Here is a 12940-nt window from a genome sequence, read left to right as displayed (position 1 = left end):
ACTATGGGTGGGGGACTGGCAAGAGAACAGCCAGAGTCATAAAAACAAGTTCCACGGACAATGAAAAGGACACTCCCCCAGGCCTCAAATCATCTGGGAGGCCTAGGGGCTGAGCTGCAGAAACTCATCCGATGAGTCACTGGCAGACCGCTCACTCTTGACACTGGAATCTCTGTGGTTCTGTTGTTTTTATGTTAAAATAAGACAACCAACACCTGCTAAATTGAACTGCAGCGGTATTTTCAGCATACTGACTCATTGAATGTTTTTTTTTACACTTGTTCTTGCCTTCTCTTAGCAAAATCTGTTTAGTTTGTTGGTATCTGTATGTATGGCGCACACAGATATTTTTCTTTTCTGATTACTGGTAAAGATGCAGCTGCAAAAACGACATTGACCATTTCTTCCTGAAACTGGACCTGCAATAACAGATGAACTAGTTTGTTAGCGTCCAGATCTGTCCATGAAACTCAACTCAGTTTCGCTCACTAAGATGTGCAGAGTTGCTAGAGGGAATTGTGGCTGTTGTGAGCAAGATACCAAAATAGCTTTTCTTAGGAAAACCAGACAGATTCACGGCTCTCACATGATTTACCCCCTTTATTCCCCTGACTCTTTTTTCAGTTAACATCCTATCAAAACTGTACATATTCTCCATGGCACAATAATTACATCCTCAGAATGGCAAGCAATAAGGTTTAGTATCTCCCTTTGTTATGACTGAAGTTATAGAGAAGGAATAAAATATATTCCTAAAGTTGAAATATTTATAATCTTTTTAAAAATCAACAACATAACCTTACCCTTTAAAATCAGAACAGGCAGATTTTAACCTTCAAAATTGGGCTTCAGTGAAGGCATCAGTCCTAACTGGTGTTTTGTCTTGTTTTGTTGTGTTTTGTTTTGTGTTTTGTTTTGTTTTGTTTTGTTTGAGACAGAGTTTCGCTCTGTCAGCCAGGCTGGACCACAGCGGCATGATCTCAGCTCACTGCAACCTCTGTCTCCTGGGCTCAAGCAATTCTCCTGCCTCAGCCTCCCAAGTAGCTGGGATTACAGGCATGCACCACCACACCCGACTAATTGTTGTATTTTTAGAAGAGACAGAGTTTCACCATGTTGGCCAGGCTGGTCTTGAACTCCTGACCTCAGGTAATCTGCCGGCCTTGGCCTCCCAAAGTGCAGGATTACAGGCGTGAGCCAAATACTGTTTTAACCAAACCTTGACAATTATAGTGAAGGATAGCTTCATGTGAAACTCTAGGCTGCTTTCTAGAGCCTGAGATTCTTACCCTTTGAAGAGTGTCATCACCCCTGTGGGCAAGTGTTCATCTTTGCCTCATTTTCTATCTTATTTTATTTACTTGTTTTATTTGAGACAAGGTCTCACTCTGTCACCCAGGCTGGAGTGCAGTGGTGTGATCACAGCTCACCACAGCCTTGATGTCCTGGGCTCAAGCGATCCTCCCACCTCAGCCTCCTGAGTAGCTGAGACTACAGGTGTGCACCACCACACCCAGCTAATTTTCTGACTTTTCTTAGAGACGGGATTTTACCATGTGGCCCAGGCTAGTCTCAAACCGCTAGGCTCAAGGAATCCTCCTGTCTTGGCCTCCCAAAGTGCTAGGATTGCAGGCGTGAGCCACGGTCCCGGTGGTTTACCTCTTTTCTTAAGGCTCTTGCTTCAAATTGCCTGAAAGGGAACCACTATCACCCACCACTGTGCACGTCCCGGAGGGGCCACAAGTGCTCCTGCTGCCTCCGAAACTGCTGCCTGGGGGTCCATGATATATGTGACAAGGAGGCCAACCCTGTGCCCTTTTTCCCTCAGGTACCCTCACATCCATCACCAACCTGGCCACAAGCCTGGCCCGGAACATGGACCGGCTCTCGCTGGATGAGGAGCACTACAACCGGCAGGAGGAGTGGCGGCGGCAGCTCCCCGAGAGCCTGGGCGAGGGGCTCCGACAGGGCCTGTCCAGGCTGGGCATCAGCCTGCTTGGTAAGGGGCTGCGGGGCCTCCCGCCTGTCTGACTCCAGCAGGCTGAGGTGCATGGTCTCCCAGGATTGGGCAACTTCACCTTCTCCCTGGGGATGGCCGGGAAATGTTCAGAGAAGGTAAGGCACTTGCCCTGACTCCTGCAGTGTGTCCCGCCGGGGGCTCACCTGCACAGCTGCACATGCAGTGCCTGCCTTTGCTTTGTGTATGAAATGTGTCTTGGGCCTCACTAAAGTTCTTCAAAGGAAATCCTAATTTGATAGGACCCCCTGTGAGCACAGTGGTGTCTGCACGAGGACAGCGGCGTCCGACTGTTTGCTTTCTGAAGAGCGTGATGGGCAACTCTTCCCAAGCACTGGCTCCCTCACTCCCACACATGTTGAGATGCTTGCTTTTGTTTGAGAAGCACTAGAGCAACATGCAAGTGTCATGTAAACTTCAGTGAAGAGCCCACTTTGTCCCTTTACTTTTTTGAGATCAGCCTGACTCAGAGCAATTATTGTTTGTAGAGCAGCCAGATGGTATAGTTAGAGGTGAAGATTGCTATGGATATTTCAAAATATTACAAATGTTTGAAAATAAGTTGCTTTAAAGAAATCTATAAAAAGGAAGCTTCAGAGCTAAACGTTTTCAGGGCAGGATTTTCAAGGATATTTTTTGTTTATTTGTTTGCAATGGAATTTAAAACTGCATTGCTTGGCAATGTGCCTTCTGCACATCTGAGGGAATGTGTGCCTCCCAGAGATCAAAGTGACCCAAAGCAGTGCAGAGCAAAGGGTAGAAAAGATGAGCTTGAAAGGACTTGCCCTGTCTCCGATCTTCAGTTATCTACAGAACTTCACAACTTCACCACTTTGGATGAGGGGAAGTGACTTGGCCGGGTCAAACCTCCAGCAAGGACAGAAGCCTGGGCCTTCCTACCATGTCACCTACCCCTGCGGGGCTCCAGGCCTGGAAATAATCAGGATGTGGGGAGATTGAACAATTACAAGTTCCAGTAGAGGAAAAAACACATTTCCGCTCAATGTTTATGGGTTTGGTGGGCCTTCTTGACTCTGCTTCACCCTCACGGGGACACTGTGGAGCATTATGAGGCTCTTGAAAATTGAAGGAAGTCTTTAGCTATATGCCCAGCCGCATTGCCCCAGGTCAGCAAGGAAAAGTATCTGCTGGCTGAGAGATGCCGCAGAGCCTTTTGGATGAGCTCCATGACAGTTTTCCAAAAGCACTGGCTCTTGGAAAAATTCTGTTTAGCCTGCAGTATTGGCATTAGCCTTGCCTGCATCTACCAGATTTGTTCCCCAAACACCCTCACTTTCTATTACACTCTGGAGCCTGCACTGAGAATGGACGTGAAGCTCTGCATCACAGCTGCATTCCGTGTTTCCTCCCAGACCTGATGCTTTCTCATGAACACCAAAACCAGGATGTCAAGAATTGCTTCTCTGATCCCTGCTTCTTTTGGGTCACTTCCTGGTTTGTGACGTGCTGCTGGATTCCCCAGAGACCAACCCCCCTCTCTTGGCCACTTTTGGCTATGCCATCTGGAATCCCAGCAAAACAGGCCTGCATCAGGTGAATCGGAAAAGTCCCCTCCAGTTATGAGGGAAATCCTCAGCAGTATTACTTTTGCATTCCAATTTCATGTTGACTTGATATATAAGATGGCTTTTTGTTTTAAAGACTTTTATCTTGAGAACAGGATGTCTGGAGTTAAAGGTATTGGCATATTTCCAAACGTGTACTATTCTTGAGTGTGATCGCTTAGGAGTCAATATGATTTGATGAATATGTTAAGAGAGGGTGTCAAATTGAGAACCAGGCAGATCCACCACCTACAGTAAAAAGGACCCTAAAGTAAATTGGTTGAAGAAATTAGACCCAGTGATTCTTGACGAATTTTGAAGTCTTTATCAGTATATCCATATGAAGAGGAGATGACAGAAGTCAAAATAAAAGGAGTATGGGCTGACAGGACAACTGGATTAAAATAAGCATCAGTTTCATGAAAAAGGGCTAACTTGAAAAGAAATCTTTTCACTCCAGCTCTTTAGAGGATCTAAAGTAACCTTGTTGAACAGTGGAAAATATCACAACAGGGAATCCCTTGAATAAAAATTTATTGACTTTAAATAATTTTGGCAAATGTTACATATATACAATTTTTTAAAAACCTCTTTACATTGTTAAAAGAAAAAAAAAGTCCCCTCTGAGGGGGTGACTCAAGAGTTGCACATCCCAAGAGACAGCACGTAAGAGTCATCCCTCCAATACCACTGTCTGCCAATGGCAGACTGACGTATACTACGGTCAGTGGGGAATTTAGGAACAGCAGGCAAAAGTGCTTCCTTTTCAATTTGCTCATCTGTTCTGGTCAAAAAAGAAGCGCCGAGCTGGAACGCTGCAGTATATTCTGTGGGTCTTGTTTCTTTCCAGAATGGCGAGGTGTGTCGTGGTATCCCATCTTATGCCTGTGTTTCTGATAGTGTGACCAAAAAAATGCCAGAAACAAAATTACACCACATGGGAAAGGCAGCATCAAAACAGCCACATCACCAGGAACTTCCAGAGCTCAGTGACCAAGTTCTGCCCAAGGCTTAGGAGCAAGTGACAGAAAGAGGCGAGGGAAGGCCTGATGGTTTCCCACTCCGTAATGAAGGCCTTCCTCTTCTTCCTGCTCCCCCTCCTCTTTCTTCCAAGGCACAACAGGCAGTCGCTCCTGTGTTGTGCCACATGCAGCACTCACTCAGTCCTGGAAACCCCTCCCAGGCACGCTCTTCCCTCCTCACTGGCTTCATCAGATCACAGCCATCTCCATGTGGCTGCCCACCCCGCGGGCCTGACGCCAGCAGGCAAGTCTTGGGATCAGTTTCCACTCCTGAAAGCCTTCGAGCAGAGTTTGAGGCTATGACAGTCAATAATTTACCAGTTGTGGGATTTAGCTGGATTATACTTCAGAGAAGAGCTATTCCAGGCTCTATGAGAAGCTGCCTCTCTCAAAGCAGGGCTACACGGACCATGAAGCGGCTGCGCTTTTCCGGCCTCTCTGTTCTCCAGCTTGTGAGCACAGAGGGAGATAAAGCACCAGGTGGCCGGAGAGGTGTTGGTGTGTGTGACAGGCCAGCTTTCCCCCTCAAGGGTCTGCTGCTAAGCTTGGGGCAGGTGGTCCCACAGCTCCCTCTCTGACTCTCAGAATCTAACACCTTGTCATGGGGCTCAGGCTTTTCACTTTGGGGGCTGCCCAAACAGTCGTATCTGTCAAAGCCACAGTAACTGGAGCCTTCGCTGTGGCTGGAGAAAGTGGAAAAGCAGAACAAAGGAGGCTTCACCCAATACCTGTGTGTGCTGGAGCAGGTGGCCGTCAATGCGCTGTGCGGGTGACTCCACCCTCTGATTTGATGCTGTTCATTTGGATAATCTGCTGAGGTGACTAGAAGAGAAGACCGAGGGTTCCTGCCTGTCCCTCAGTGTGGCCACTCTGACTTCCAATCTTCCAGATAGAGAATGGAGTGTCACTGGCAAGTGAGGGGCACTCCCAGCCAAAGCCAGGCCTGGCTGTCTGCCCCTCACCCTTGACAGCTGGGGCTGCCTGGGCCCGCCTGGGCCCGCCGGGAGCAGCTTCCTCTGCTCACCCTTGTGGTTTCTGTAGGTGGTTTGGGCAGCACAACTCTAGGCTGGGAAACAGGCCTGTTGCCTCAGCTCATTCTGAATGTTAGTGCATATACTTAAATGGCTCTATGAAAACCTAGAGGAATGGAGTCCATGAAGAACATTTCCTTTACAATTGATGTTATGTGCACAGCTGGAGCATTTTAACCAATCCTAGCAGCTTTGAGTTGAAAACAGAGAATTCTGTCAAGAATTTTAAAGAAATGTTCCCTTCTTTCTCAGTCAGGGAACCCTCCACTCCATCATGAAAAAAATCAGAATGGTGAGGCTTTTTTAGCTCTCATGTTTGGCCTCTCCAAGTAGGAGGAGCAAGGGGCTGTAGCCACAGGACTGCCTGAGGGGCTCCTTTCATCTGTAACCCTCAGGCTCAGTGCGGGCAATGTCCTGTGCTGCGGCTGTGGGAGCAGGGCTGCAAAGGGTATTTTGGTCGCTATTCTCAAGGAGGAGTAAGTGGCCAAACCTCAATTCAAGTGAGAGAGAAAGGTTTTCCAAGATTGGCAAAGAGGAAGAGCCTGTTTTATAAACAGGGTAAGTGAATATCTTGGTGGTTAAGAGCTATGCTGTGACTCAGACCCTCTGTGCACTTAACAGCTGTATGATCTTGGGAAAATCTCCTGAACACGGTCCCCAGACCTTGTAAGCATTCAAGATAGATTACCTATAATCAAAATAATCAATATATCAAATTACTCTTATGTATTAATCTATTAATACTACTAAATTATTATGATTGTTATGATTATTATTAAAAGTGGAACATTAGAAAGGGGCTAACCCCTTCTGGTTTTTCATCCTCATGAATCAGTCAGTGCAAATGTATTAGGCTGAACAGTCTTTCTCTGCTCCTCAGGAATTGTTAGCTTCTCCCTCTAAACTGTGTTGCCTGATTTCTGAGGAAAGATATATGGGCCACACTTTGCATTTCTGACAGGTTTGTGAAATTCTGAACTGAACTTCACAGATCCTCACTGTGTGAACCAAACTGTCTGAACATTGTATTTTGGTGATGATAATAAATGTTTGCTGCCCTCAGTGTAGATAATTGGTAAATAAATGGGTAGTAAAACCTTTATAATGAGGGTGGGGACTCATTTTCAATCCAGATAAAACTATGTTCCAGATGGAGCCTTTCCTTTTCTGAGGATTTTAAGCCTCTGTCCTTACTGAGGGCTTTTGTTGTTCCAGGTGCAATTGCTGGTATCGTTGATCAGCCGATGCAGAACTTCCAGAAGACATCTGAGGCACAGGCTTCAGCAGGACACAAGGCCAAGGGTGTCATCTCAGGTGTGGGGAAAGGAATCATGGGGGTGTTCACAAAGCCCATCGGAGGAGCCGCTGAGCTGGTGTCACAGACTGGCTATGGTAAGTCGGTGGAAAACCCATCAGGCCCACCCAGACTTTTTACTGATTTGCATGATTATACCAAGGGTTTCCTAAGATAATGTAACCTTTCACACGGCAGAGTAGTAGCAAACTAGTGGCTTTTTCACCTCTCTATGCTTATTTACAGAGTAGATTTTTACTACTAACAAAAAATAATGAAACCGTAGAATTGGGAAACCAGTTACTAGTTTCAGTCTACATATGTCATAGAATCTTTTTCCAGTACACTTGATAGACTGTGATGAAGAGTGACCAGTTTAGAGGTGGAGGGCAGAATGGAGAATACAGTAGAGAAAAGAATTATGACTTTTTCCTATGAGAAATGTGGAAGGAGAGAGAGGTTGTGGGAAGATAACTTTAAGAAGCAGTAGAGAATGAGACAGAGTTTGGATGTGCACATGGATCTTTGGGTTTGGGGTGGCCTTCTCACCCATAAAACCACCATCCCGCTCCCTGCAGCCAGGCTGAGTCCCCTGGCCAGCAGAAGCAAAGAATCTACAACTAAAAGCCCTTTCCCCAGGCAGACAGCCGTGGAGTGCATGGGCGCAGGGCTCTACTTGCACTTGGATGGGGTGTGCCAGGGCCTCTCCCCATGCAACGGTGTGCACACGAGTAGTGGGTGCCTGTGAAAGGAAGCACCTCCTCCCAGGCTCATTTTCTGCATTCTTGGCAGAATACATTAAAGTGACTTTCCATAAACGTGTGTTACCATTTTACCTAAAATTGGTGTCATCATTTTGGTCATGAAGCAGGCTGTCTAGCTAGTATCACAAACCACAGGAGTGCCCTCTGGTTTGTCAGACATGTGAGCACACTGTGTCTGCATCCACATCTGGCCATAAAGCCCATGGGATGTTTCAAGGCAGGCATCCTGCTCCTCAGCAGGCCTGACAAGCAGCAGCCAGATCAGGGCATAAAAACAGCATCTGAAAGGAAGGGAGTAGAGATGAATGAGTGCCCATACCTCAGGTAGCCATTCGGAAAGCATCCTTTAAGAGACCACACAGATGTCAGCACATGTTCTTCGCTTTCCCTCGTCTCCCTCATTTCCCTCTCCTTCTGTGAATGACATTTTCACTCACAGGGAAACTGACAATAAGATTTGCTATAACCTGTAAGTGGGAAAAGTTAAACTCTCCCTTATCAAGCGCTTACATATGAATAAAAATAGTATTCCTTTTGATGCAGACCTCAGTGAGGTAAAGTCAAGTCATACTTCATAAATTGTTTTGGTTTTGAAAATGCCACTGTCCCTCACTGTGTTTCCCAGGGCTGAGGAATGCTCCCTTATGTAAGAGGATCTCAGAGCAGAGCTTCACATGGCCTTTTTGGTTTCTATCACTCTTGTAAAACTTTTATTACCAAACTGAAGGTTTTACAAACCACTAACTCTTAGTCTAATGACTATGCCTCGTTTATAAACATTTACAAGCCCTCTGAAAGCATACATGCTGTACCATCTCTGGTTCTGCAGAGTCTCTGTAAAGGCCTGTGTGGCTGCTGCTGGGTGCCCTCATTTGGTGCTGGCACCAGGGAGAGCATGTCATAAACCAGAGACCCCACGCATGCTCATAAATGTATATGGATTCGTGTTTAACGGCTAGATTAAGTCACTTAGCATTTAAATACTGTATCTAGGCAAAGGGTGTGCCTTTGTATATATCTATGTGTGTGTTGTGTTTATTTTCTGACTAGCCCTAGCACAGATAAAGAAGTATTAATATTAAGGAAGTCAACTAACAATCTAGACTTTTTTTTTTTTTTTTTTTTAAGACACAGGGTCTTGCTGTCATCCAGGCTGGCATTCAGTGGCACAATCATAGCTCACTGCAGCCTCCAACTCCTGGGCTCAAGTGATCCTCCCACCTCAGCCTCTGGAGTAGCTGGGACTACAGGCGTGCACCACTATGCCTGGCTAATTTATTTTTTGTAGAGATGGGGGTCTCACTTTTGTTTCCCAGGCTGGTCTCTTAACTCCTTGACTCAAGCAATCCTCCCACCTTGATTTGACCTCTCAAACTTCTGGGATTAAGGCATAAGCCACCATACCAGACTGACCTATCTAGACTTTTCTTAACACATCAATTACAAATGATGTCTAAGCTATTGCTCATGACCAGCCTCTCTCAGGAGCATTTTTGCTTCCTCTAATTGCTAGTCTATGCTTGGACTGTAACATTCATATTTTAGTTTGTTACTAATGCAAGATCACCAAGGTTAAGAGCATTGTAATGTTTAAAGATTATCTATACACTTGCTTCCAAAGATGTGACATCATTTTGGATCTGTAACGTTTTATGGATGGCTCTGAGCAGATGACATCATTGCAGCATGAAACTGTTTTCCAGAAAACAACTAGTAAAACTCTCTTACTTCTCTTACCACAGGTATTTTACATGGAGCTGGACTTTCTCAACTTCCCAAACAGCGCTATCAGCCAAGTGATCTACATGCTGACCAGGCTCCAAACAGCCATGTCAAATATGTCTGGTAAAATTATTGAGACACTTGCTCAACTTTACATCCATACTGTATGTTAATAGCTCCTGGCTTGCTCTCAAGATAATGAGCCACGCTTCCAGGGAGCCCAGGAGTGGCCATTGTTGGCACTGGTATCTCAGGCACAAGTGCACTGTAGAGGGACAGGAAGAGGCTGCTGTTCCCAGGTTTGGGGCTGGCTGCACAACTCCTCTACTCCATACATGACCACTCAAGGAAGGTCACACATTGGCAGAGAAGCCCAGTCTTGCTAGAGGGCCTAAGATTCCCTGTGCAACCAGCACTCTAATTAGAGGTGTCATTTCTAATGGGAAGAAAAGGAGTTAGGCAAAGCCAATCTTTGTTCCCAGGAGGAAGCTGGTTTTGTTAGCCAGAATCAGTTGACAACTACATTTCAAGCTAAAATGAATAATTGGTGAGGGCCCTTTGCCCTTGGGGAGCTTTCTATGGTGTTGCCCCATCCATTGGTAAATAATGAGCACTGATAAGTGACCATCTTTTCAAATCTGTCCCCTGGCCTCACTTTTCTCCTTTTAAACAGGAAAATGCTTCAGTCTCTGGGCAGACCAGAAGTACACATGGCCCTGGATGTGATTCTGGTGAGGGGCTCAGGCCAGGAGCATGAAGGGTGCTTGCTGCTGACGTCAGAAGTGCTCTTCGTGGTGAGTGTCAGTGAGGACACACAGCAGCAGGCCTTCCCCATCACAGAGATCGACTGTGCACAGGACAGCAAACAGAACAATCTACTCACAGTGCAGCTCAAGCAGCCAAGAGTGGCTTGTGATGTGGAGGTATGTTTCAGAAAACAAGGCGACCAAGACTAGCTGCCAGGGAGGTTGAGAAGCAGGCTGATTATGGTACCCAGGCATTTATGAGCTACAGCCTCTGGGTAGCTGCTGGAGACCAAGGAGAGCTGTTACCCAGAGGTGGGAGTGTGGAGGCCAGAAGGCCACTACAAAAGGGCACTGGGAAGCCCCCACCCAGAGGTGCACATGGAGAGCCCCGCAGGCAGCCAGCAGAACTCAAGGTCTGGGGCTAAGTCACCATGTGAATTGAATGAGGCTGATCTGACGTGGCCGTCATGGGGCTGGGGTGCTCAATGGACAGGACATGATAATGAAGTTCCAAAACGAGTGGGTCGGTATAGGAAGGGCCAGGATTGGGGCAGCAATTCCAGGCAACTACTCCACAAAGGAGGCCACTGATCTGAAAGCCTAAAGTCAGGTCCTTGGCTGCCTGAGGCCTGCAACTGGCCGCAGCAGGTCTGTGGATGCTGGAGAGGCCCACTGCAGAAGCAAGGGGCATCATGAAACAAGACTCTCCACTCCCTCCCATACCCCCCAACCTGGAGACTTCAAGGATCAACATTTTGGAGTTGGTCTGTCTTTCAAATCCACTGGTTTTCTCTGGCTGTTGTCTTTCCCACAGGATAGTTTCCCAGCCCTTAACTACCAGAGAGTTACCCCTGGGGATGACACTTAGGCTCTTGGGGCAGCTCTGTGGCTGGCTCCTGGCATGCACAAATTAATGTGGAACGATGCTCAGGCAAGGCATACTAGGTGTCAGGAGTCAGAGGTGAGCTCTGACCAGAAAGACCTCAGCTTCCTGTAGTCCAGCCCAGGGTAAACAGGTGCACCTAATAGAAAACTGCTCTTTGCCCTTCCTTCCCGGATGATGGCCTGATCCGTAAGACCCTAATTATTTACCTAAAAACAGACGTCTTTTCTCACATAGCAAGACAGTGGTGGATCAGTGGCAAACTAGAGTCTGCTGGCCCTAACCTGGGGATTGAGTGGCCTCAGCAAAGGACAGCAAACCTGCCTCCAGCAGATCCTGCCTGATCCCTTCTTTCATTATCCTCTTCCTGGGATGGAAGCCTGTCTCCCTCACACCACTGTTTGAGTAAAATTATCTGAGAAGATGGAAAGCGGCCAACCACAACAACTCTTAAGATTTCTCTAGTTTCTTGGATCATGATCATAGTCAGGCTTTAAGCTAGGGTTTGGCACCAGGACTACATTGCTGCTTCGAGTTGATGACTTTCTGGGAATAAACAGAGGTCAGATGTCCAGGCTGACTTTACTAGATCTGCCAAAATCTTCTGATCAGTTGACAATAAAGCAGCGGTGATCTGGCTACAGGATTTGGCAAGGGATATCATTACCATCAAGTCTTTAGTCCTTAATGAGAAACCTCCAAGGCCCTGTGGCCATCATTAATCCTTAGCTGCTTGGGAAATATTTCAGATCTTAAACTATTGAGACTGGAGATTCTTTTGCCATTGAACTGTCTCTGTCTTCAACTGTGATCTTTCTCTTTTGTGTTTGAGGCAGGTACTGTGGAGAATCATCATAGCTAGAGGGGAACAGACCTCAGTTTCTCTAGGGGTTATTGAGGTCATATCTGAAGTCACCACACCTAAAAGTTGCCAAGATTATTGGGACTGTGGCATCAGAGGAAGCAGCACTAAAGCTCTGGATACGATTTTTAACACTGATTTTCCACTGGTATCCAGGGCTAAAAGAGGGTTGGTATTAAGGAAGGCCTAAAACAGAGATGGGAAGACATGACTGAAGGCAGAAGCACTGTGCCCACACAGCCAAAGCTGGGTACTGGCCAGAAGGTGGATGGGCCAGTGTGCCTTAAGCCTCCACATTCTGCTTTCTCTATTCCACTTTACTTCTTAAGTCATAAATAGGAGTAACTGTTCCCTTGATCCTGTGTCTATAACCTAACCTCTCCTACCCACCCCCAAGAAAACTCATGCTGCAGAGCATCTGAGACTAAACCCTCCCAAGTGCTGTAATCCAAGGTATTTTCAAATGAGTGGGCAGGGGAGGGTGGCCAGCAGTACTGCCTTATCAGTGATCTTTCTTAAGCTGCCTGGCTCTTAGTGCATCCCAACATAATCCACAGACATAAGGAAGCCTGTCTGCTCTGAACACTTCCAGTGAAGACTAAAAGCAGTATTTTAAGATCTCTGTATAAACAACTTTTCTGTTTTTTAGCTTTTGCCCGAGATGCTAGGAAACACAGCTCCTTTGAATTTTGGAAGGAATTAATTTGTAGATGACATCATGTGGTACATTTAAGTATGGCAGGATTGAAATTTTTTTTAAATCAGCATTTGCTTTTCTTGGTTAAATGAAACCAGTTTAGGGGTAATAATTGCTTAATATGCCTGGCACATTATTGAAATCCCTTATGAGAGGCTCAGAATGAGTCAGAAGGTCAATTTATTCCTTGGCTGGGTTCCTTTCACAACACGGGTTTTCCTGTGCTGCTGTTCAGGAGGAGCAATTAAATCTTTGTGTATTCAAAGCTTTCCAGCTGAATTCTGGCCCCATCAAATGATATCAGAGCTCTGGCTTTTGCCTGGTGGTGCACAGCTTT

The 12940-nt window shown here is 46.3% G+C and overlaps 1 protein-coding gene across 1 annotated transcript in view; it reads left to right on the top strand.

Moving 5' to 3' along the window:
- Nucleotides 1-12940, top strand: part of VPS13B (vacuolar protein sorting 13 homolog B) — an 823218-nt gene that overhangs the window by 805033 nt on the left and 5245 nt on the right. The window contains exons 58-61 of the mRNA XM_032247702.1: nt 1829-1999; nt 6851-7027; nt 9436-9538; nt 10089-10338. Coding sequence (XP_032103593.1) covers nt 1829-1999; nt 6851-7027; nt 9436-9538; nt 10089-10338 — 701 coding nt within the window. The remainder of the gene's footprint in view (nt 1-1828; nt 2000-6850; nt 7028-9435; nt 9539-10088; nt 10339-12940) is intronic.

Source organism: Sapajus apella, unplaced genomic scaffold (assembly GCF_009761245.1).
Source record: "Sapajus apella isolate SASKATOON/1434 unplaced genomic scaffold, GSC_monkey_1.0 scaffold3, whole genome shotgun sequence".
Classification (NCBI taxonomy): Eukaryota; Metazoa; Chordata; class Mammalia; order Primates; family Cebidae; genus Sapajus; species Sapajus apella.
This window is presented reverse-complemented; position numbering and strand designations above follow the sequence as displayed.